Source organism: Alexandromys fortis, unplaced genomic scaffold (genome assembly GCF_014885135.2).
Source record: "Alexandromys fortis isolate MF-2015 unplaced genomic scaffold, M_Fortis_MF-2015_v1.1 scaffold_104, whole genome shotgun sequence".
Lineage (NCBI taxonomy): Eukaryota > Metazoa > Chordata > Mammalia > Rodentia > Cricetidae > Alexandromys > Alexandromys fortis.
The window spans coordinates 1,323,528-1,349,715 of NW_026068000.1; the positions used below are offsets into that span (position 1 = coordinate 1,323,528).

General features: G+C 43.1%; 1 protein-coding gene across 1 annotated transcript in view; it reads left to right on the forward strand.

The window, feature by feature from the left end:
• Positions 1 to 6,546: 6,546 nt before the first annotated feature.
• The window catches only part of Cdh2 (cadherin 2), a 226,473-nt gene continuing 206,831 nt past the window's right edge, over positions 6,547 to 26,188 (forward strand). Inside the window, exon 1 of the mRNA XM_050160672.1 lies at positions 6,547 to 7,777. Coding sequence (XP_050016629.1) covers positions 7,718 to 7,777 — 60 coding nt within the window. The 5' untranslated portion in view covers positions 6,547 to 7,717. The remainder of the gene's footprint in view (positions 7,778 to 26,188) is intronic.

The window sequence follows — 26,188 nt, forward strand, 5'->3', positions numbered from 1 at the left end:
TGTTTCCAAGAATCTCTAAAAAGATTTACATTTCATCTAGTTTTAATAAATTAACTTTCAATGCAAACATGTTTATTATTGGCTGTCAAAACAAGTTTAAAAATGAGAATATTCCCATTTCTTGCAAACATGTTTGTGAAAAAAAAAACTGAAAAACAACAATAACAGAACTCCCAAAGATGATGTTTCTCTGTGAAAATCACTCAACACTTCTGGGCTGCTATATAAAGAATGGATCACATAGCATACATTCCAGTCTGTGATTACAGGGAATACTATTGAGAAAAACAGACAGCAGAGTCTGAGAGAGCCATAGGCAGAAAAAGTCAAACCCAGAGAGACATACAGACCCTGAGAGAGCTAGAGTCAGGGGGAGATGGAGCAGAGAGGTAGACAAGCCCTGAGAGAAACAGAAATAGAGAGAGAAAGAGACAAAGAGACAGACAAACCCTGAGAGAAAGAGGAAGAGAGACAGACCCCAAGAGAGAGACAGAGGCAATACTAGGCCACGTAGATGTGTGTGCAGGACAGATGTTGACACGTAGGTGTCTTTTTCAATTACGTTTCCACCTTATATTTTTTATTTTTTAAACCAACATACAACACGTTAAACATCATTATGACTTTTTTTTTTAACAAGTGTGATTTGTGTTTATTCTAACCTGCCCATCTTTCTGCTAAGTCTTTTCTCCCGGTGTTCTCCCTCCACACACATTTGGTCTCTTTCAAGTCCTTTTGCACAGCCTCCATCCACCCTATTTTTTGAGACAGGGTTTCACATTCAACCTGAAGCTCACTGATTTGGACAAGACTGATTGACCCTCAGGACCTGTCTGTTTCTGTGTCCTAAACCTGGGGTTTACAGATGTGAGTCACCATGTCTGCCTTTCACCCGGGTGCTGGCAACGGGAGCTCAGTCCTCTTCCTTACATAGCAAATGCTTTATGCCCGTAGAACCATCTCACCAGTTCCCTTTCTTATGTTTTTTTTTTTTTAAATTTTTTACAGCCACCATTTTAAAGAAAAATCCCTATCAAGACATCCCATTTTAAAGGCTATCCCTACCAAGGTTGTGCTAGAATATAAGGAAGAAGAAAGATAATATGGGAATGAATAGATTACAATTAATGATGGATTTTCTCATCTATCTGTGAATGCTACTTTTACAGTTGGAAAGGCAAATATGTTATTTTAAACATTTGTGGATAAAAGAATGATTTAACAAGAACTCCTTGGTTTGATGATAACCCATCATTAAATTGTGACTTGAATTTAGTTTTGAGAGAATTACTCCTCTTACAGTTAAATCCACAGCCTTAAAGAATACCACAGCCTTATCTAGCCCTTCCCTCTAAAGAACTAAATGGGCTTTACTGACATTTTCTTACTGCTCTCAGTGTTCCCTAAGGGAAAGGGAGCATTGTTTCCATGGGGTAGATAAGAAAATGCGGAGAAATTAAATAGAATGCTTAAGATAATTCAACCAGCTATAGTTTTGGGAAGACAAATCTGGTCTCCAGAGCCTACACCAATACTTTAAGCAACTATGTCCCCTTTCACTGGAGGAAAGGGCATAGTGGTGTTAAATCCAGACACTAAATGTCTTCCTAGCCTCCACACAAGGACAGCTGGACTTCTGATCTTTCCTGAAGGCAGGTATTTGCCTTTAAGAGGGCACAAGGACAAAAGTTTCACCCAACTAACCCTTATCAAAGAGTTAAGAGTTATTTGTTTTATTTCCCCCAGTTTCAGTGTCTTGAGAAATAGCCCTCTGGTTGTAGAGCACCCTGTCTGCTGGGGCCATCCCATAAAAAGTACCATGCTTGCAGTACAGACGGTAGGTGTTTTAGGGTATCACAGACATCCCATTTTCTTAAATGTAGCTCATCTTTAAGTGGACTCTAGAGATCATGTTTGGATTTGCTCTTGAGGTCCACTAAAGAAAGGGTCTCAGCAAAACAAGTCTTGGTGCTGGCCTGTTACTTATCAATTGTTGCAGTAATTTTAAAATGAATTAATTTTTAAACATATAAGTCAATCATAGGTAATGAATTTGTTGTTTCAAAAGAATCTTTTGATGTAGCCAGTCTTGTGTTTCTGTGTGTCTATACAAAACCACGAAAGTTTTCAATTTTCTCTGGGTCTACAGATTATTTACTCGTCATTGCTTTTGATATTACAGATTTTGTTGTTCAATAAAGCTCGGACAAACTAAATAAAATTATTGTGTGTGTGCAGTCATGTGACAGGTGTACATGTGTGTGTTGGGGGCAAGTGCCTGTAGGCGGCAGAAGATAATCTCATACTATTCACCTTTTGTTTGAGTGAGTGTTGCTAAAATTCCTCCCCTGGAGGGAGACATAAAACAAAGTTTACCCTTCCTCTTAAGGCACCAGTGGCAAAGTTCAGCCCCAAGGACCAGCGGAACTCATCAGGCTTACTGACCAAACAATGGGTATGGAGTTATGGTCTAGAACCTTAAAGCAGCCATGCTGAAAAGTCTACACCCTTGTATAAACGAGGAGTCCCCCATGGATTTATACAAGGCTACATAGCTGTCCTTGGAAACGGAGCTCACCGCCCTTCCAAGCATAGACACTTGTAGCCCTTCCCTGGAATCAAGTGCAGTTGGATCAGTACTGCATAGAACTGGTTGGGTCTGTAGCTGGATGTCTGAGTGAGGTTCCTCTCACCTTTGCTGCTCCTTCTTCAGGGGAGGAAAGTTAGTGGTCACCCCTGCTGGGGTGATCTTCTGCAAGTGGGCACACATAAAAGACAGGGGCAGTCTTGCCAACCAGCCTAGTACTTGGCCAGCACATTCTGGTTTCTGTCTACTGTCTCTCTGCAGCTGGGATGATGGTTTCCTCACAGCTTGCATGGAATCTAGCGCTGTAGCTCTCGTCCCTATGATTTGGAGGCACAGGCTTTACCAGCTGAACCATGTCTCCACCTTTAGTTTTCTTTTTAAATCTTAAAAAAAAAAAAAAAACACAGAAGAGAAAAGCACTGGAGACAGAGTTGAGGACATGGGAAGAGAGCCTGAGTAACTACCCTCAGGATCCTCCATGGAAGCCATCATATTTAATATACATGTATCAAATATATACATATATTCTCTGTACTCATATATTCCACAAGCAATACTGTAATTCTTCTCAAGTTCGAAATAAGGAAATAAAAGAGCCCTTGCGCTGTTAGAAGGCACACTCAAAGTTAGCATGCTCTTGATGTAAAGTCTCCTCTGTGTTTCACCTTCCACTTCTTATAAGGCAGTTCACTGTCATTCAGGGGCTGCTTGCAAGTTACTCTGCTCTGCTCAACTGCTCATCAAATTTTCACAACTCACTTGACCATACATTCTTCAAATTCCTTTGTTACATTTTCCATGTGGATAACTGGTTTGTATTTGCAAACACTGAAGGGGAATAATAATAAACTTTAACAGGAACGTTTGTTATTTTTTTTAAGTCATGTTTCCGTTCTGGTATCTGCTATGTCTGAACCCCTGGTATGTGCTTGGGAGGCAGGTTCTATCGAAGAGATAGATACTTGATTGCTAAAATCACACTAAATCAGGCAAGGCGATCGTGCAAGAGAGCTGAGATGGGAGCAGGGGACAAGACACAGAGATCTAGTCCTAATTTCACACATATTTTGAAAACAAAATGATTGTCCTATACAGTGGGACTTTCTAAAGGGGATTCCCAGAATAAAGAATATCAGAGGTTTCAAATGGTAGTGAGAGGATATGGCTGCCATTCTGGATGCTCAGTCTTTACGAGGTAGTCTCCTACACCATGCTGCTCCTCTAGGGTTGCCCAAACCAGGTCTAAAGTTCCACACATAACATTCTGTGACTTCACAAAAGAAATATAGCCCAAGGAAGTCCAGCTTTACAGCAGACGGACCTTAACTGGGGAGAAAAGTACAGTCTGAGGCCACTTTGTAAGGGAGAAGGGCTAACCTACTTTCCCTTGGGGCCAGGGAGGACAGGAAAAGATTCTATTCAACATTCGGGAAGAACTCAGCTGGGCAGCACTGACTGCCCTAAAGGCATGTCTGCAGAGGATGTATGAAGGACAGGAAGCTACAGACTAGACTACTACTATTTGACATTTGTTTTCAAAGCAAGAACCTTTTACAAAAAAGCAGGCATTTGTACATTTAGTGTCTACTGTCTGAGAAAACACAAAGCAAATTTTGTCGTTATTGTGCTTTGAAATTGTGTTTGCGAATGAATCATGTGGATATCTACATCCTCTGAAGACTGAGTAGTCACTGGTTCGGTCCGTCAACAATGCTAAGCATACATACACATTTGACATCCTCTTGTATTAAGTAAGCGATAGACCGTTAGATCGAGCTAAGACAGATTTGATCTACAAGCCCCAGTCTTCATTTACACATTTTTTTTTCTAATCTTCCTCTATCCCAGCAAAATTCATCCTGCTCAGTTGTTTCTCTAGGTCACTGGCAAGCCCCTTGAACCCCTGAATTTCAATAAAACAAAGAGAGGAAAGCCAGCCTTTTAGACAGATAATATTCTGAGCAGGGAAAGGCTGTCTGGGGTGGGGCCATCACTGGTATGGAGAAAGAAATACACCTGTTGGGATGAGCCTGAGTACAGTGTGAGGGAGGAAATGCTGTGTGGATATAACAGTCAACATGAGAATGACTTTATGAGCATCATAAGGATGAATGCAATCTTCAAAAACACAGTATTAGATCAGGCTAGTCCTGCTTGCTATAAAAGAAGGATTAAAATAGTTTAGTTGATCAGGTGATCAAATTAAAGTCAGGCAAGAATCCAATCCAATTCACAACTACTGAGAAGTGACAAGCACGCAAATTAGATTTTAGAGTGCTTAAATGATTAAAAAAAATGAAATAAAACAAAGCAGTTGTGCCCAGAGAAAGGGCCCAACACAACAGCTACTCAAAAGTAAGTTTGAGAGTCTTAAAAAAGCTTAAATTATGGGGCCTGTGATGTTTAAAGTTTTATTCAAATGATAATACCAAGCAAAAATTATTCAAGCCAAAGTCCATTGTAACTTTAATCATGGCAATGGACACCAAGAGGCACTGCTGAGAAGACAGTGCAGCAAAGCCACCATGGCCACTATCCAGCTTGATCCTTAGGTGTAGAGACGGGAGTTATGCTCCCAGACTGATGGCTTCTGTTATGAGAGACTCCCTGAAAACGGGATTTATAAACATGATGTTGTGAAGATAACGCTACTGCTATTAGCAGTCATGTGGCAAGAACATTTAGAAGAATGAGGAAAAGGACAAGCCAGTCTGATTACTATATTAGTCCAAGCCGTTCATCTCATCTTTGAAATTTAATTGACATGACCTTTCTCATTTTTTGAGAAAAAAAGGCATGAAAAAAATCTAGTATCATAAAGCATGGCTTGCAATATTATGTTTTAATTAAAATTGAATAAGTCTTCCAATTAATATTAAAAATGTAAAAGCCTAACTAGCAACCATACATTATTAAACGCTGCATCAGTTATGTCAAAGAAATTAGTATTTGATTTGTCCAGGTTCATTGTCAAATTCTCAAATGATCAGTGTCTTGAAAATCAGATTCAAATGTTAATATTTCAGTTACTCAAAGCTGAAGAGAGTGCATTGGAGGCAGAATATATTCATTTACTGCAAATAAGCTAATTGACCTCAAAGGTGTTGCAATGCTAATATAAAACAGATTGCTGTATTCAAATCTAAAGCAAACACCCCCTCCCATATCTCCACAGAACCAAGGTGTGTGTGTGTGTGTGTGTGTGTGTGTGTGTGTGTGTGTGGAGGGGGGACGGACAAAAAAAAAAAGCTGTTTTATTACCTTGCAGGAATCAAGCGCTCCGCTCCCTGCCCCACCATTCCACAAAATGTGACCCAAACTTGTAAAGTTTCACACTTTCAAGCTCCTGTCTCAAAGGAAACAAAAATCCTTAATCTGGTGTGAATTCTGCAGCGGTCATTTTATCTTTCCGATCCTATTTTCACTGTGCTTCCCTCTGTTTATTTTATTTTTAATTGCTGCGGAGTGCTGCAGGAGGGAGTATCAAAGTCCTTGTAAATGTTTGCCTAGAAATGTGACTATGGTCAGGATCCGGTAAAAATATAAAAGCAGGTATTTCGAATAAAATTGCACGCACTCTCAAATTCTCAGAATGCGGGGGAAGGAGGGGGAGAAAATAAAACAAGAACACAGAAACTTGAGTCATTCCAGTACATCCGCAATGATGGGGGGCTGGAGAGGTGCGAACACCAAAGAGGAGCCTGGCCTGGGCTCCCCTGCCGGCAGGATGCTCAGACAACAATGGCTAGGATGGGCTCTGCTTGTGTTGCTACTTTGCTGTGTCTGGCAGTGCCAGGAAAAATAATCTATCGCGAAAGAATGACAAAACAAAACGCATGCTTTAGGCTACCAAGGAGATAGCCTTCCCTTCCTCCCTCCGATTCTCAGTCGCCACCGATTCCCCTCGGCGGACCTAACACAGGGCCGCCGCTTAGCAAGTTCCTGCGCAAGTAGTTTTATTTCCCGCAGCCCTCCACCTGCTGGGCGGCGCTCGGCGTACCCCAGCCACCCCTCGGGCGACCCCCGCGGGCTGCAGCAGAAGGAAAACCGAGCGCTGGGCAGGGCGGGGGCGGGCGGCTGCCGTGGATCCGGCCCGCTACCGCCGCAGTTCGGTGGCCTCCCATTGGCCGCGACGCGGGCGGGAGGCTCGGGAGGAGGGAGGCGGGGGCGAGGGCGGCGGCGGCGGGAGGGGACCGGGAGGCCCGGGCGGCGCGTGCGGCCAGGCGGGAGAGCGGCTGCAGCTCGCCCGGGTCGCGCCAACGGAGACCCTTCGCGGTGCGTGCGCGCGAGTGGCGAGGACTAGGTGGCCGGTGCCGACGCGCGCGAGCGGCGAGGGGCACGGCCATCGCGACAGCGGCTGAGCATCTCCCCCCCCCCTCTGTGACCCCCCCCCCCCAACGCGGCCGCAGCGGGAGAACAGAGTCTCTAAGTGGCCAGGGAGCAGGAAAGGCGACGCCGCGGAGGCCTGGCCAGCGGGACCGTCGCCCTTTGTGGGCGCAACGCGCACGGCCGAGAGCGCCCTTTCCCCGAGGCGCTCTACCCCCGGAAGCTTTGTCGCACCGCTCGGCCCCGGAGAGGACGCCCAGAGAAGGGAAAAGCCGGGGTTCGAAAGCTCTCGTGGCGGAGCTCCTGAGAGCGCCACCCGCTCGGCTTCCACCTCCGTATCCTGCATCAGCCGCGGTCCCCGTGCCGCCGCATCTCTGGGGCTGCCGCCGCACTCCGGCCGTAGCCCAGCTGCCTGCGCAGCGGCCCGCACACACGCACAGGCGTGCACATACACACACGCACACACACACACACACACACACACACACACACACACACACACACACACTGCTCGGCGCGCACGCACGCCCGCCCTTCTCCCCGCCCCCTCCCCAGCTCCTTGATCTCCCGTCTGTTTTATTACTCCTGGTGCGAGTCCGGCGGACTCCGAGGCCCGCTATTTGTTACCAGCTCGCTCTCATTGGCGGGGAGCGCAGAGCAACGGAGAAGGGGGTGGGGAGGGGAGGGGAAGGGAAGGGGTGGCCACTGCCCGGAGCCGTCTCCGCGCCGCTGTTGGTGCTCCGCTGCTGCTGCTGCTGCCGCCACCGCCGCCTCCGGCTCCTCGCTTGGCCCCTCTCCGCCTCCATGTGCCGGATAGCGGGAGCGCCGCGGACCCTGCTGCCGCTGCTGGCGGCCCTGCTTCAGGTACGCAGAGGTCCCGGGTGGGTCGGGCTGCAAGCGGGGTGGGGCGTGCGGCGCCGGGTCCCTTTGTTCCCCGCGCTGCTGCGGGGCCGGGCTGAGCACCCAGGAAGGGAGGTGCCACACCGTGAGGCCAAGAAACTGAACACGCATGAAGCCCCGGCCGGACTCCGGGGCCAGGCTCCCTGACCAGCTGGTCTACCGCCCCTTCTTCCGCGAGCCTTGGTCACAGGGTCTCCTTGGCTTCGCTTTTGGGCCAAGGCGAGCTCGAGGATGTCCCCAGGCAGAAGAAGGGTGAGGCAAGATAACTCCTAGGTTTTGTAGTTTTCTATGCTTTTTGTCCCCTCGCTTTGTACTTTAATTTTATTTTTTGTTTGTTTTGTTTATTTCTTCGGGGAGGGGTCGCGAGTTTGCACTAGGAATTCTCACTCTGGTGTCTTAGTTACAGGACTTGCCTCCACCCCACCCCGCTCCAGCACCCGCGCGCCTCCTGGTGCGCAAGGGCTCCTATGTCCTATTGTCTTCATCCCAGCTCAGAGTTGCCTTCTGGCCTTTGGATTCTCTTGACCTGGCAATATTCATTGTCGGCCCCACTTGGAAAGCGAATCTGGTCCCCTGCCACAATGAGTGTTTGCCGGCAGGCGCTTCAGAATGCTTCTGGCCCCGCATCCTTGGTACCAGACCAGGCGAGAAGTCCTCATTACTTGGCCATTTTTTAAATGTGCATTCCTTTCTCCATACTGTTGCCTCTGCCCTGCGTGGGTCTTGGGCACCCAGTTGCCTGAAGCTACCCTCACTTTTCCCACTCTCGTGGAGAGCGCCAGCGAGACTCTACTTTGAGACTTGGCGGCAGCTGGAAGCACCTGCTCCAGGCAGTTCCTGAGTTCTCCGCGACACAGGCCCCCAGCCCAACTTTCACGGGGCATCTCTCCCAAGAATACCCCTACCCCGGTCCCGATCTCTAGCAGGTCCTACTGGCCACACCATGTACCCTTGGATATGGCCCTCGCGCTGGGCGGGGTCTAAGTGGGGGTCCCAAGTCTGTGCCCATGTGCGGTGGGGTCCTATAGAGGTAGCAGGAGAGAGGTGTGTCCACTCTCACTGTGTGGCACGGACACTCACCCCGGAGCCCCGTGCAACCCCCACCCGGAGGAGAGGGTGGGTAGCAATATGGTAGCCCCAAGTGCGGGCAAGACTCGGAAGTGCCACTCCGCGGGCGTTGGGGGCGAAAAATGGGCACAGATTGCTGTTCTCTCCCTTCCTATGTCAGGGCCTAGTTCATTCGGGCAGCCGGGCTGGAGATTGCTGCGGTCACCGAAGCGGGACAGAGCCGGCCCTGGCCACTCGCTCTTTTCTTCCTCCGTCCTCTAGAGGGGTGTGGGCCGCGCCCGTGCTGAGCCCTGTCCATGGTGCGCCGCGCTGCAGAGTGTGGCCCTGCCCTGTTTGCTCCCTTGCTCCCGGGGTCCTGCTCTCCCCTGCGCACACTCCTAGGCCTCTGGGGTACTCTGGTTCCCTTCCCCTGTCTTGGATTTCTCCTTTTGTTCTTTCTTCTCCTGCTGGTCTTTCTTTTCCCCTTCCCCCACTCACTGGTTCTCCACCCTCCCCCAAAGCTTTCCTGACTCTGGGATTTCAGAACTATTAGACTAGACATTTTTGGCCTCTGCAGTTTTGGAGAGTGGATGGAATTCTTTCTAACTTGGAGGAGACCTGCCAGTCACTTGCTAACAAAATCCCTCCTGTTATAAAACCGCCCTTTATTCTCCCTGCGCTCTCCTCATTCCATCACCTCCTGTCACTTCATTTATTGTTTCTTCTTTTTAAAACGGTTTTTTTCTTTCTTTCTTTTTTTTTTTTTTTTGAAAGAGGTTAGACCGCAGGGGGAGAAAGAAAAGAGTTTTCTGCTTGCAGTGTTTGAAGTTAAGGGAAAGACAAGACAAACTTAAGAAACCCTGGGTACATTTTGTTTTCTTTCTCTTTATTAACAAAGGAGACACGGTAAATCAAAAGAGCTCACTTTTCAAAGCAGGATTTTTACATTTCACTTATTGCTCTTGCTTCATTACCAGCTATAGATGATTATTTTATTAGTAACTTTTTAATAGAATGTAATTTCTAATCGAATATATTGATCACTGAAGTTAGGACATGTGTTGGTCATTCCTTCATGGAGAATCTCTTTTTCTCTTTTACCTATCTCTCTTGAAGTCCGGTGTGAATTCGAAGTTTGGAGGTCCTTTTTTTTCTTTAAGCATTAAAAATACTGTTTATAGACAGTAGGTATAAGTTTATTATGCCCCGTGCATGCTTTCTCCTTGTGTCTGTGCTAATGCTGACTGCAATAAACCGTCATGAAAGGGGATGTTATAACTTTGCCATCGGATATGGAGCAGCCTTCCGTGAGTGCAATCTCACTGAGGGATTGTGCAAGGCCACTGGGACCAGACATTCCAGCTTTACCTCATGGGTTTTAGGGTTAACTGCACCATGTGGATTGCACAACTGAGATTAGCAATGACTTTGAGCTAAAGGTCTGCTCTGCACTCCAGAGCAACAAAGATCTGTCTGCAAGGTGAGCGTGGCTCCTCTGCAGTCATCTGCTATTAAAAGTCTCTAGTTGCTGCGTGTTTTTTTTTTTTTTTCTACCAGTGCAGACTAAGCAGCAAGGGTTTTGGAGAAGAGAGTGGACAGACTATTAGTGTGAATCTGAGCAACCTTATCTCTTCAGACCAGTTACATAGCAATGACTGTAGAACACGCTATACCTTTGATTCCTAACAGAACAGTCCATGTGCCTTGCTTTGCCTGCTTGGGTTTTACTTAATTATGCTTCTACCTAGATTTATGTAATTCTGATTAATTTTATATAACAAGATAGTCACCTTCCAAGGTTTTCTTTTCTCCTTCATTACAGTTGAAGATGTCAGCATTGTGTTTTACATAAAACGAATTTGAACATGCAACTTGCGTGACTTAGGGGTAAAGCATTAAGCCACAAAGTTATGATTAACATCCTTTGTAAAGTATTTATGTAGCTTTCAAACCATTACATAGACTTATTGTTAGGGGAAAAAATCAATTTTACTGTTATTGCCAACCTGGTAATTAATAGATTAAAAACCTGTTTTGTTTTCCTAGCTCACAATTTAATTGCACAGCCTGTTGTTCTAATTTAAATACACTTGATTGTATTATGTAGAATCAGGGCCAGTACCTTAATGTTGGGAGAAAAATGTAGAATCTTACTTTGATCCCACATGGTTTCCGCCCTGGGTGAGGATTTTGAAGAAAATGCCCACACTGTGGACATTTCTCATCCGCTTAGTAGGCATTGATTTTGCCAAGGTTAATATTCAACATTTAAAACACACAACACCTGAACTTTGCAGGAAACTAGGATTTCATGACCGTTTTATGTCCAAACAGCATTTCTTCTCAGGGTTTGGTTTTTTGTGACCTTGTCTGCTGCGTTCCTGAGAAAGTAGCACTCTGCCTAGTTGGCTTCCACATCAGGCTTCAATACTGAGCAGGACTTTGTCTCTTTTGCTAGGGAGGGGCGTCAGAGTCTTGCCGAGAGGTGGTCCATTAACAGTGTCCAAGAATGACCATTTCTCTCTCTGAAAACGTTTATGGTTGTAATTTTAAGAAGACACATTCACAGATTTAGGCTCCCGTTTCAAGTTCCAATTGTGTTTAGAGAGTACGATGTTTGACTCCCATGTCTTTATAGAAGTCTGCTCTAGGAATCTTTGAGAGGAAATGTTCTTTCATTAGTTTCCTTTCTTTGCAAGCAGAGACCAGAGCTTTCCTGGAGCAGATTATATGGGTGACGGCATATTACACTAAAGTTCTGTGATTGTTTTTTCATTAAAAAAATTGCAATCCACAAATCTGTATTGCCTCCTTAAGGTTTGGGGTTAGTAACTGGGGAATGTTGAGACCTAAAGAAACATTTAATCTCGTTTTCAAATGCTGCTGCTACTGCTGCTTTTTTCTAACCCTCAGTGGCTCAGACCCCACCCCGATTTCAAGGGGGAGCTTCTCAAGTGCGAAGTGGTTTTCAGGGGGAAATCAGGGCTGTTATTTAAGAAGTGGAGTGTTTATGTATACACTTCACAATTTTGCCCAAGTTAACATTATTCAAATTTGTTCTTTTGGCTCAAATACAAAAAGTAATCAAGTTTAAGAACTTCTCAGACTTGGCAGTGAATTTTATCAACCATTTAAAAATATGATAGATTTCGAATTTGGATTTGTTTGAATAAGTATTTTCTGTCTGCTATCAGAACATCTAGCACCGAAGCACTTCCCAAGTTGGGTAAAGAACTATGAGTTGAAGTATAATCTGAACCAACTTATTATCTGCGCCTTGTAGCTCTCTGTTTTTCCTACTAGAATTTTAATTTGTTTTAAGTTTTTGGAAAAGTATATCAGTTAATTTACACAAAAGCTGGGCTTAATATTCAACTAAATAATATCGTGCATTTGATTGTACTGGGGAAGAAGTATGCATAGGTTTATATGCTGAAGGGAGCTCTATCTTAGAACATAAAAGTGATCACTTTAAAGCAGGCAGAAAAGAGCACATTTGAAAGCTAAATGAGATCTTCTGAAAGATATGGGTTTAAACATTATGAATTATATTGTAATGGGGTTTCTTAAAGGAAGAATTTCGATTAGACACAAGTCCCACTCAGTTCCTTATTTATTGCTAGTCATTCCTTATTACTAAGAATATTTTCTCGTGTCAGCTTTAAGATGTACTTGCAGCATGTACTTGCTGTGCATGTGCACATATACACATAGAGATACAGACATGTAGCATACATCTATATGTGTACACATGTAGAACACATGTAGAGATCTGATATCTAGAAAGGTATTCCCTTCTGCATTCAATACAGTTTGACATCAAGTGACAATCAGTAGATGATTCCTTACTTCCTGTAAGAACTGACTTGAAGCATCGTGAGAATAATCGTCCTGTGTACACATGAGCTACTCTTGTGTAGTGTCACAGGCAAGAGCTCCTGTGGGGGTCAGGAAGTCTGGGGATCTAATCCGCTCCAGCTGGAGTCTGTTCTCTGTAGTCTCGGCGATACTGTTTACCTCAACATTGCTGTTCTCGTACAGGTTGGGTTAATTGATTGCTAAGGACTTTGCCAGTTCTGTGATTTTTGGGATTACTTAAAAAACTAATTCAACCATGCTTTATTTTTAATTTTTTTTGGAATAGCTTTAAATTACACCTAAAATGTAAAACTTTTCAGAGACTCCGAGAGGCAAATGCAGTTTTGAGGACTGACGACCAACAGTGCCCTCCACAATAGCGTAGCAGGCACTCATGTTTCTACCCCTGCCTTGAGCACTTGAAATACCTTACATTGACTGTGGTACTACAGCCAGTAGACATGGACCATTTATGAGAGGAAATTAAATTTAAAGAAAAAATATGACTAATGTTGCAGAGATTACTTTTATATCCCCATTTGCTTGAGAGAACACAGTGTCCATGAAAACCATTGAATTGAGTGATAACTCTGCCATTAAAAATGCAGCCCTTTGACCAGAAAGCCGTCAAGTTATTTTTCTGCAAGTTATTCTTGTATCTACGACTTATTCATCCTGTGTATAATGCTTGAAGATAGTTATTTAAACATTGCTTGTTAGAAATTGTTGGATTATAGTTTAGTCTCTCAATAGAATAGCCCCCAGTAAGTAATGCTTTAATAATTTGTGGTATAATATAGGGAAGCTTTGAGAATTCCTGCTATAGTGGAACAAAACATTTTAGTTTTACGTCTTTGGAATTGTTAAAGTAGTCCATGGACCTGGAATAACTACAGACGATCCTGTCAGAATAATCAGTAAGGTAACAGTCTTCTGAGGATCAAGTAGGTAATCAGGTGAAATAGAAGGCTAGAGAATTAAACAGAGTAGGTAAATTGAAGTTGACCTAAGCTAATGCTAGAGAATTAAACAGGATAAAATGATATGATGAGGACAACGAAGAGCTTGTCATAGTTAGGTTTGCCAGTTTGTCACAAATCCTGGAAACAGAGCACCTCAGTCATGCAACTGCCTCCATCAGATTGGCCTGAAGTCATGTCTGTAGGGGCATTTCTCGGTTAATGATTGACTTGGGAGAACCCATGTCCTCTATCTGCGCAGTGCCATCTCTGGCCAGGTGGTCTCCTGTCCGAAGGGAACAAACTGAGCAGGCCAGGAGGAGCAGGCCCAAGAGCATTTCCCCACAGCCTCTGCTTCAGTTCCTGCTTCCACATTCCTGCCCTGAAATCCTACCCTGATTTGTAAGCCAAATCAACCCATTCCTGCCCGGGTTGGCTTTGGTCAGTGTTTTATTGGAGCAGCAGGGAGAAACTGGTTCAGAGCTTAAAACAAAGTTAACCATCCATGTTGACCTCATGATAGGACCAAATTGTGTCGAGTTGTCCGGGCCTGAGAGGTTATGCTTGCAGTGACCACTGTGATATTTCTCACATTCTCCTCACTGCTTGAGTGTTGAAGTATTCGTCTGTTCTGTTGGTGGAGGTGTAGTCTAAAATGAGTTTTAAGTCTGGAAACCTGGCTACTTAAGTTAGATAAGTGATTCAGTTTGGGTTTTTGCAAGTCCAGGTGGGAAAGTTTGTTATGTGATGTTTGTAAAACATCTTGACCTACTTTAAAAGAAGGCACTATCATAAATATGAGACGCTGGGACAGACTAACTCAGATTCCCAGTGCTCTCTTCTTAAGGGTTTTTTTTCTCTGTTTTTAATTGTGTGTTCCTGTGTGTGTGTGTGTGTGTGTGTGTGTGTGTGTGTGTGCATTCCTGTGTAGAATATGTATGTCTGGGGTTTGAGGAGGCCAGAAGGGGGCACCAAATCTTAGAACTAAAATTACAGACCATTGAGAACCATGCTGTCTGTGCTGGGGGTCAAACCAAGATCCTCTGGGAGAGCAGTGCTGGCTAGGAACTACCGAGCCATCTCTCCAGCTCTCTACGACCCACTCAACCAAATATGCCTATGTGTGCTATTAAATAAGAAACGAAGGGAGGTCGGAGTAATAGCATGGGAAAGGAAGAGGCCATGTATTAGCTCCCTGGTACTGTATACTGTAAATATAATTTCAAAAAAAAATCTTGTGTGAAAGTTTTATTTTTTATATTATTTTTGGTTTTTTAAGAGAGGGTTTCTTTCTGTAGTCTATGTCATTCTGACAGTCCATCTGTAGACAAAGCTGGCCCAGAACTCAAAGACTGGCCTGACTCTGCCTCCCAAGTGCAGAAATTAAAAGCGTGCGCCCCCACTACCAGGCTTCTTCTGTGAATTTTTAAAATAATTATGAGTCTATTGCAATTTAAAGCATGCATTCCTACGTGTGCCCCTGGCTGATAGTCCTTCTACTCCTATGTCCTCTCCTGAAAAATTCTTTAGTGCTTCGATGAAGTAAAGAATTGTTTCTAAGAGATAGTAAATTGAAATATTTATTGTTTGAAATTTTACTATACCTGAAAATTTGGAACTCCATTGGAATTGCCAGCCAATGATTTTTTTTTAAGCATTGAACCTAAATTTTTTTTCTCAACTTCCTTCTATTACACTGAGTTTTGTACATTTTTTGCTTTTTCTATTTGTGGTGGGAGTCATTATGGTTGCTATTTAGTTTTCTCCCACACTGAGAGTTTTTAGGGTTTTTTTTTTTTTTAGTGTGTTTTAGGCCTTAGAATGGACAGTAAGTCACTCTAATAAGCCATAGGAGCTCAGATTCCATAGAAAATCATTGACACTTAGATGTTTGCAGCCACTTACAAAGATCTTTATTTTTCTTTTTTAAATATCTAATGGTATATTTAAAAATCTTAAAAGTGAGATACTTTATATCAGAGGCTGGGACAATTGTGTGAAATATTTATGCAACTGTGCAGGATAAATGATATTATTCTCATTTTAGAGGTAAACTCAGACAGGCTGAGTATTTTTCAGCAGCCAAATTAAAATCGTGTCTATTATAGAAAGTTCAATTTAACTTAAGCTGGACCCCTTTTTACATAGTGCTAGAGAATGAATATCACATCAGAGTATTTCAATTCTAATATATGGGATTGATATTCTTCCTGTAATTAACCCATGTGTTTGTGTGTGTGTGTGTGTGTGTGTGTGTGTGTGTGAGAGAGAGAGAGAGAGAGAGAGAGAGAGAGAGAGAGAGAGAGAGAGAGAGAGAGAGCCTACTTATAACCACGGTACCTGGAGGACTGTCCTAGCTATTTTCTTCTGTGATATCCACCTTATTTTTTGAGATAAGGATTGTCATTAATTCTAGGGCTTGCTGATTTGACTTGTCTGCCTGTGCAGTAAGGCCCAAGGTCACCCTGGCTCCCTCTACAGCTCTAGGATTACAGGGATACAACACATGGCCTTCTTCTGTGGGTTCTGGGGAAATCCAGCCCTCCGTGTTTGAATGGCAAGCACTTTATTGACTGAGTCATCTCCCATCTCTAGTTAACTCCTGTATTACACCCTCTATTTAATCTTAGCCTTAAATATTTTGCTCTTCTTTGGCATTTGAAGCCAAAATGTGATGCTTAATTAAGATTTTCATTCTTTTTATATACTGTTTCTTGTAGTAAGAAGAAATTCTAGCCAAGTGTCTCATCAGTTATAAAAAGTTTTTCAGACTGTTGCTCTTCAACAAATAAGATGTCAACAAATACACAAAACGTGGTTTTGAGCCAACTTTGGAACTCAACATAGTTTCGAAAAGCCTATAAATATACATTTCCTAGAAACTGCTTTTCCTCCACATTTCCGCGTTGTGACCGTAAATGCCAAAGATCCCATCACCTAAAATTGAGAATGTTTTAATTTCTAATGGCTTTCTTTCCATGTTTGAATATTTTAAATACTTTTTCCTCTCACAGATGAAGTTATTTGGAAACTTGTAAAGTATATGTGCAGGAATCTCAACAGTGCGACTCAAACAAGTCCGTGGGAACATTTTGTGTGAATATGTTATTGGCTATTGAGAGGGCCTATAAATATTTTACCTGTAACTTGACTCTTTGTGGATGAGCGGATACAGCTGACTTGTTTGTAATTTTGCAAAAAAGAGATAAAAAAAATTGGATTTCTTGGTGGGAAATCTATTAATAGAGACCTGAGATAAATGACTGCCAGGCCATTGATTTTATTAAGTACTAGGGAGAAACTACCCACTCATATTTGAGTGTGGCCACTTTATTTATTTTTTACTTAGGTAGTTTCTTAGTTGATTACTTTTGTTTTGTGTTGGCTTAAGTGGATAATACAAAAGTCTTATGCTCATTCTTGGTTGTTTTCTGGCCCAGGAAATAAAGAAAAGTGCGTTTTGTGCAGGAGAATGGTGGTCTGTGGTCGTCCCCATTAACACTGCTCCTGGCCTATGGCAGTCCCCGTGGCTGTACTCTGGGAGAGGGTACCTGATACCAGCACTTCCAAGATTACCTTTTGATGGCTTGCTTCCTTTTGTGGTAGGGAGTTTGAAATTCAGTTTACTTTCTTACACACACCTACATTCACGAACATTTAGTGTAGGGAAGCATTAACTGTGTGTCTGCGTAATTGCTGTTAAGTCTTCCTAGCTGGTGGTACTGGTTAGAGAGTACTGGGTGAAGACACAGTCTCAGCACCCTAGTAGCAGCCCCTTCAAATCTAACTGTCCCCAGGGGTAACCATTTGCTCGATGGGTAAGAACATAGACGCCTTTTACTTTCTTGTATCTTTTTAGATAAGCAGATGTGTTCCTTTTCGGGTCTGTTGTCTCCATGTATTTGTGTTATCTGCATTTATAATCACAGAAATATGGCAGACTCACAGAAATGGCTCTGGACATAGCTTGAGGACGATGAGAATGAGAGCCAGATTGTTCCATTGCAGCTAAAGGCTGTGTGAACCGTTGTGGTGTCCGTCACTGAACACCTTTTGTGCTTCTTCCCCTTTGGAGCACCTGCGAGGTCCTGGCTTAGGCGCTGTTGCTGCAGCGGGGCGGGAGAAACGCTTGCCTACTGTCCTTCTTGTCTCTGTCCTAGTCCCCTTTAAAAATGGATATAGAACCAAATGATACTCTTTCTGAGCATAAATTTTCTGCAGAAATAGATTCTAATACTTGTAGCAATGGTTCTTAACACCTTCTCTGAGCTCACCGGTGACCTACTTTCCAACAGGGTCCTCTGCCCAGTTCTCATGTTCATTTTTCATTTGGAAAGAGGCTGACATAGAGTGCTTTGTCATGCTCTACACCTTCGTTTTCAGCTGTCCAGTGGTCCAGTGTGTGTTCAGGTAGATTTGCACTCCTGTGTTTATGGTTGACTTGAGCATGAGAACTGTACTTCTCTCTCTGTCTCTCTGTCTCTCTCTGTCTCTGTCTCTCTCAGTCTCTGTCTCTCTCTGTCTCTGTCTCTCTCAGTCTCTGTCTCTCTCTGTCTCTGTCTCTCTGTCTCTCTCTGTCTCTCTCTCTGTTTCTCTCTCTGTCTCTGTTTCTCTCTGTCTCTCTCTCTGTCTCTGTCTCTCTCTGTCTCTCTCTCTCTCTCTCTCTCTCTCTCTCTCTCTCTCTCTCTCTCTCTCTCTCTCTCTCTCTCTCTCTCTCTCTCTCTCTCTCTCTCTCTCTCTCAGTTCATGATGTCTGTACAGTTTTTCAGTTTCAAGTCTCCACTCCCTGAGACCAAGTTCTTAGGTGACTCCACAATCAGGTTTTTTGTTTTAATTCTATTTTGGTTAGGAAAACTCTATTTTTGCTCTTAGAGGTGGATACATGAATGGTGAACGTGCATGTGTAACTGTGTGCAGGTGTGCCTAGGTGTGCAAGCCAGAGGATAACATCGGACATCACTACTCAGGCAGCCTACCTCGTTATTTTAGGCAGGTTCTCTCTTCGGCCTTCAACTCCCGAAGTGCTCAGAGGCTGGCCAGTGCACTCCTGGGATCTGCCTGTCTCATCTCCTCAGTGGATACGAAGGCGTTTCTAATGTCCAGCTTTTGTACATAAGTTCTGGGTTCAAACGCAGCCCCGTGCTTACTCAGCAATGCCTTGACTGATGGAGAAATCTAAGCAGCTCTGGAATTGGTTTCAGTGTATTGAAAGGACTGTGCTCTTTGTGTCACCTTAGCTCATTGATTGAATTTTTCCTCAGCTTTTCGTTGCTTCTACACATTTTTTAGCCATAAAAATAATTATTCATGCAGTGTTTGTGTTTTTAATCTTAAATTTTATTTATAGTTCTGTCTTCTTTGACAGGTAAATAGGAACTTTAGGAAAGGGTGCCATAACAATTGATTTAATTTATATACCAATTTAAAATTAATCTCCTGTATATGAAGCTATGATTGAGTTTATGGATTTTATTGTTTAGAAGCCTTCTTGGTGGATCTGTATTTTAAAGGAAGACAGTGCCATACTTAAATGTAAGTACAGTGGATCACTCGAGAGATTGCTTGTTGCTGAGTGGTGGTGGTGCACGCCTTTAATCTTAGCAGGTGGATCTCAGTGAGTTCGAGGCCAGCATGGTCTACAAAGTGAATTCCAGGACAGCCAGGGTTTCACAGAGAAACCCTGTCTCGAAAAGAGAGATTGCTTGTAACATTTTAGGGTGGTAACTAACAGCGTTTTGGAATATTGTGAGTTTATCTTTAGTGAATCATTTGCATTCATAATGAATAGTTGCAAGATTTCAATTTCTTATCTCCCCATGTCTTGATGATTCGTAATTAAAACATATACACATATAAATGATGTGTATCTCTTTGTTTGCTGAGCCAAGATATAGACTGACAACTTTCTCAATATCATTCATACCACACTAGAGTTTATATTCAATTGTAGTGTGAAGTAGTGTGTGTTATTTCCCCTAGATTATCTGTCTCTCTGTGTCTGTCTGAAACATGCATGCACATGCTAATACATTTTTTTTCATTTGTCGAACCCTCTAGGTTGAAATGCTTTGTTTGATAATATAGCCTTTCTACAGATTTTTGGCCTGCTTTCATCTTTTGCTAAGGTACACTGAGCTAGTAGCCTTGAATGGCATCGTGGAATAGTGGTTAAGCATGCTCTCCATATGCAACTGAAACTGAAACGGGACTGTTTCCTATGGCTACCCCTCTGAAGGGAGTGATGGCTCCAACTCCAGGGACTCTGTCTTTATGTCATCAAGGTGGGGCGGGGCCTCATGAGCCCTTCCCCCTTTCCTGAAGGGATGTTGGAAACACTAGTCCTCCGGTGAACTGCGGTGAGAGAGAGCATGTGAGTGTGTAGACAGTGTGCCCTTCAGAAGACACTTGGTCAGCGTTCTCCATCAACCTCTGGCTCTTTGCCCTGCCCCTTCTCTAAGTCCCCTAAGTGAGATGTCATCTGTAAGGTCTAGTACGCCAGCCACTTGTTTTTTGAAGTTTGGCCAGTTTTGAGTCTTAATTAAGTATCATTTATGACAAAAAGAAGCTTCTCTGATGGGGGCTGAGGACTGAACTACTCTGAGAGTAAAGATAAGTATACTTATCTTGGAAGGAAGTTTACTATCATGCCCATTTAGCAAAACTCTAGTAGTAGGATCTGCCCAGGGCCATCTTTCTTGCCGAGGTTTTCTGGGTGGGTTCACAGTATTAGGTGTGAGTTCCCTTCTACATATCAAGCCTTAAGTCCGTCAAGAAAACTGGAGGTTCCCCCCACTACTGTTGTGTGAGCAGTTGTCACACCGTGCCAGGCTGATTGCCATTTTAGCTGAAATGGTCTGTAGTTGGATAAGACTGCTGATGTACCTCAGTCTGGCCACAGCCTAGGTTCAGGTCCTGAGACAGGAAAGGGGCGTCGACACGAAGAAATGAATTTTCTGAACCCCAGATTAATTTTGCACAAGTGGCCAGCTTCAGCCATATTATTTATACATCAAGACAAGCATGTTTTCCCATAATAACAAACAAGTTTTTCCCATCCTCCAAAGTTAACCTCTGGCAAACCCAAAATATGTCAAATATATTTTTTTCAACTTTTATATCAAAACATCTTTAATCCCAAACCAACACTTTTCATTTTGCCAGCTTGGCCAAATACCAAACCAGGTACAGCATGTCTTTACAAAACTAATGGTGATAAACATAGGCACACATTTTCAAGAACAACAATGCTATTCAAAACATACTTACAGAGCTAGGGATGAACTGCCTCTGATCCTGTCAGCACTGACTTAGAACAGCTCCCGGGGTCTGAAGTGATACTTGGCATCCTCAGGCAAGAAACCTGAGAAACATCACTCCCAAAGAATTTTAGGGGAAAATATTTGAGAAAAAAATGGGGTTTCCAGGAATGATCACATCTGTCCCATGCATGATTGACAAAATGACATAAAACCATTGTAGAATCATGAATATTATGAGAGTGAAGAGAGCATGCCAGCCACATGGGTCCAGCAGTGTTCTGCGCTGTCCTGAAGTCCCCTGGTTCTTGCTGAGTGAGACTGTCCCTGTGGGCTTTAACTCACCTGGAGACCCATTAGAGGAGACACTCATATACTGCTCAGAAACTAGACTGCATAGCTCCCAACACTGTGACTTGTGCTCTTCCTCCAGCAGCCTGCATGGTGCCTTGCAGTCCGGTGAAAGCCAGCCAGCAAAGAGAAATCCTCTAGTCATTTCTAGCTTGATTCCTCTATGTTCTGGAATCACAGTAAGCTGTGTCTTCAGCAGTAGGGTGAAACTTACCATTCAATTTAGCCAGACAATAGAGAGCAGTTACAGTGGACCTCACTGGGGAAAATTCCAGGGCATCTCTGACCAGCAGCTTGCACAGCCATATCTCTTGCCTGCTACTGGGATTGTTCTTTAGCAATCTGTGGCTTCCAGGAAGAGAAGTGCATTGTCCCTTCCATGTTGAATACTTATGTTCAAGCTCTTTACTATTGTTGTTGTTGTTTGTATTTTCAAATAAGAGTCTAGGTTTTCCTACGGCTCCTCCTCCATGTGCTCGGCGTTACCACCTCCACTCCCTTCACTGCCTTTCCTCCCACTCTTTTCTACCCTCCTATCCACGTTCTACCCCACTCTCCCTCATGAAATCCATCTCCCCTCTCCACAGCTCTTCTCTAGTTTCCTGCCTTCTACAGGTATAACAAGTTAAACACCAAAGTCTAAAGACTTGAGGCGATAATCTACATGAGAGAAAACAGACAACCATTATTAAACTCAGTCACACACACACACACACACACACACACACACAGAGAAAGAGAAAGACAAGCTGGGCGGTGGTGGTACACGCCTTTAATCCCAGTACTTTGGAGGCAGAGGCAGGCGGATCTCTGGGAGTTCGAGGCCAGCCTGGTCTACAAGAGCTAGTTCCAGGACAGGCACCAAAGCTACAGAGAAACCCTGTCTCGAAAAACCAAAAGAGAGAGAGAGAGAGAGAGAGAGAGAGAGAGAGAGAGAGAGAGAGAGAGAGACAGGGGAAGAGTAAGAGAGAACATGAAAGAAAGAGAGAGAGAGAGAACATGAAAGTAAGAGGGAGACCTTTGAAAAGAAGAAAAATTACAATAGGAAAGAAGGGGTGACATTAAGTACTGGGAGGTGGAAATGAATAAAATGTGTCATAAACGTGTATAACACTGCAGCTGGTCAGTCCATATCTGTGCCCTGGCTCTGACCCTTGGTCGAGAGAGTGGATGTGGGTAGCTTACAGGAGATTTCTATTTGTCAATATGTCCATATCTAAAGTGGGGGGAGGGTAATACATGCTATTCATTGTAAGCTTACTATGAAGAGCATATGTGTGAATGAAGTTAAGTGCCTTCATGGAGATTTTAGATTCTTGACTGAAGATTTTGCATCCTAGTCATTATTATGTTACATAAGCAAAATTAGTCAAGAAAAATGTAATTATTTGAGTAAGTCTGAATATTTAATTTGTGCATGTCTATGATCTATAGTATGATAGCTAGTTAATTTATGGCTGTACATGGACAGCCTCCCACCAGCACGCCTAAGACTGCACTTGGAAATCAGAATCAAGGCATATCTCTTAATCATCTTTAAATTTTAGCAGATGTTGACTAGGCTGACAGATTTCCACCACCATTATAATTAGAAGGCACGCAAATAGAGGATGATTTTGTGATTGGACCCAAAGGCGATCAGGCAGGAGTCATTCTGGGGTCTCAGACCATGTTTTCTTTCTTTGAATTGGCCCATGCAATAAAACATGCACGTATATGCACATGCATGTTTCTATCCAGCTAGCCTGGCACAGGACATACTCATCTTTTGAGTACTTTTAACATGAGACCCCAATAGAGGAGATGGTTGAACACCACATTATAATGCTGTTTGATGTCAGCACCGTTCCTGCGAAGAGTAAGGTGGGTTGTTCTCATTATCTGCCCATGGTTTATTGACAGTTAGATGCAAGGCAGCTTGCTTTAAACCTTAGTGCTATCATGTCATAACTGTATCTTGTTATTTTTCAATAATTACCATGTCCTACCTAGGCACTAATCAGAGGGAATCATGTCATAATTGTAGCTTGATATTTTTCAGTAATTGTTATGTCCTACCTAGACACTAATCAGAGGAAATATATTAACTATATTAATTCATTGAATTGTCAGAAAAGTCACAAATTCTATATTAGAACACTAATACATGGAAAATTAAATGACATTGACACCTATCCCTTTTTTTAAAAAAAGTATTTGATGATCGTCTCTTTTTAAAGATTGTTTTGCTAGCAAGTATGGCATGGCAAATAGGAATATATAACTACTACATATGTACTTTATATTTTATTTTTGTGGGGTTGTGGGGGTGTAGGGGTGCCAGCTTCTACGACATGCGTGTGAGAAGTCAGAGGACAACTTGGGAGAGTATTTTCTCTCCTTCCACGATGTGGATTCATGTGATTAAACTGAAGATCTTAGACTTGATGGACAGCAAGTGCCTTTTTCTGCGGAGCCATTTTGCCAGTCTTACTTTTAGAAATAAAGTTTATAAATATTTCAGTATAACTACTAGCCAGGCTAAGGGAGAATAGCTTCATTATTTCTTAGAATTATGGTCCCATTCCCTTCTTTTTTTCCAAAATATAAAGCCCATCCTGATTTTTCTAATATTTATTTATTGCTTTTTTATAAGTTTATCCTCTACATATTCATTTGTTGATTATGCTATGTAGTGTCTGTATATTTATATACATCATTCAGCAGATATATAGATGCATTATGCACTATATATGATGTAGTTTTCTGTGATTTGGTTTTCTGCTTATTATGTCAGCAAGATTCATTCACAGTTGAGTTTTGTAGCTATAATTTGTTCATTTTCACTAATGTAGATCATTACATTACATGCTATGAATACGGTACAATTTACTTATTTGGTTTGTGCCTGATGGGCCAGAGTATAGTTTCTGATTTTTTTTTTTAGCCGCTGTCAGCACTCTTATTTATGCCACCACCTGGGCATGAATACCAGAGATTCCCTAGGACTGTGTTTCCCCAACCTCAACTTACGTAAGAAGCATTGGAAAGTTTGCTACAACGAACCCTACCCTTCTGATTCTGCAAGTCCTCAGCAGACCCTGAGGATTTGTATGTCTCGGAAGCTCTTGGGTGCTAGGCTGATGTTCTGCTCTGGAATTTGCATCTTGGAGTAGGGTTGCTGGGATGCAAGTGGCATGCATTCTCATTCTACCAGCTGCCTCAGGAGTGTTTTCCCGATGGCTCCAACAAGCCATCTACACACATTTTCCCCATCCTTCGTTTTAGGTCAATGTTAACATTTTAAGATCTGATTACTTGGGTATTGGTAACTCCTTTTGGTTTAAATTTGAGTGTTTCTGGTTATGGTTGAGTTTCAGACTGTTCAACAATGGAGGAAGTTCAAAATGTCCCTCATTTGCTTGGCCTTGTTACTTGTCACCTAGGGCTTGTAAGAAAATGTACTTGAGACTTTATTGAAAGTGAAGTCATGTGATTAAATCTAATGTTTGTAGAGTACTTACTGTGTGTCAGATGAAGTACATCACCTGTGCTGATTCCTGTTATCCTTGTATCAATTCTCCCACAACCAGTACGCATTGTTATCATCTGTCTTACAAACTTCAAACAGATCCTTGGTTTAACCTGTGGACCCGAAGACCTTACTGCTGTGAGGTGGTGGGTGGGGCTTGAATGGAGCTGTGACTGCTTGGTAGCCACTTCAGGAGCGCCAAGGACACAGGCAATGCAGTAGACATAGTGGGATCAAGGTAAGTCTCTTGTGGACTTTGGAGACTTACCACCTGGAGGGGGATTTGAACTTTAGAATGAGGATTTAAGGGATTTTGTTTTCAAGGAGCAAGTTTTGGCCTTTTAGATGGGAAGATCTAAAAGACTGAGACAGACACAGGTTAGGTGACTTTTGAAAGAGATATTTGTCACTAGCCAAGTTGCTCTTGGTCGCATCTTAAATAAATGTTAGTATTGGATGAGGGGCTGGCTGTCCTTTCTGTAAATTGTTGGTTTTTCTTTTCTTCTGACATTCTCCTGGCTTAGCCTCAAACTGAACTCACACAGTAACCTGGGGGCATTGTAGCTTTCTGTTGCTAGTACTTGATTGCCCCAATAAATTGCTCAGTCCTGACTGCCTTCTCTCAAGTCTTCAGCTTCACACCACCTCCTGAGAGTGTGGATGTGATCATGATGATGATACAGTGATTTTATGCAAGCCCACTGCCACTTTACAGTGCTGGGCTTGAACCATGCTCCCTGTACACTGAGTTACATCCTCAACCAAAAATAACCTTTAGATGGCTACCCTTGATCTTTGAGCATTTGTCAAGATTATAGGCAATTCTGTTGTCCTTAGACATAAAAAATACTTCTCATCTATCTAAAAACCAAGTAAGACAAAGGAATCAGTAACTGAAGAAAAAAGATACAACTTTTGTTACTGACAAACACTAGTTTGGGGAAGGTGAGTTAAACGTTTCAAATTAGCTGTCATCCATCTCCTCCCACCTTTGACAACATAGAATGAAGTTGACCTGCACACTGGGTGATCCGCCCTGTAAGTTAGGATAATGGTACTGGCTCTGACCAATTACAGTCTTTCTCACAGAGAAGTGCTGACGAAGGGACTGGAAGCTGGGATTCGTGTGCCCAGTTGATTAATCCAAACTTGCCAGAGAAGTAGCGAGAACCCATAAATGTTATTGCAGGCAAAACTTCACTCCATCCAAGAGAATACAGGTTCTATGAAAATGGTTTCTGAGCCTGTATTGATCATTGAGCCCGTGTCCGTAGCTATCCAGTGTGTGTTCGTGCAGAAGCATGGTGAGCCCCTGGGGCAAGTGGACATCAGTCAGTAGGCTCTTGCTCCCAGCTCTATTATGTCTCAGCAGGTCTATAGTTTCACTTTTTAG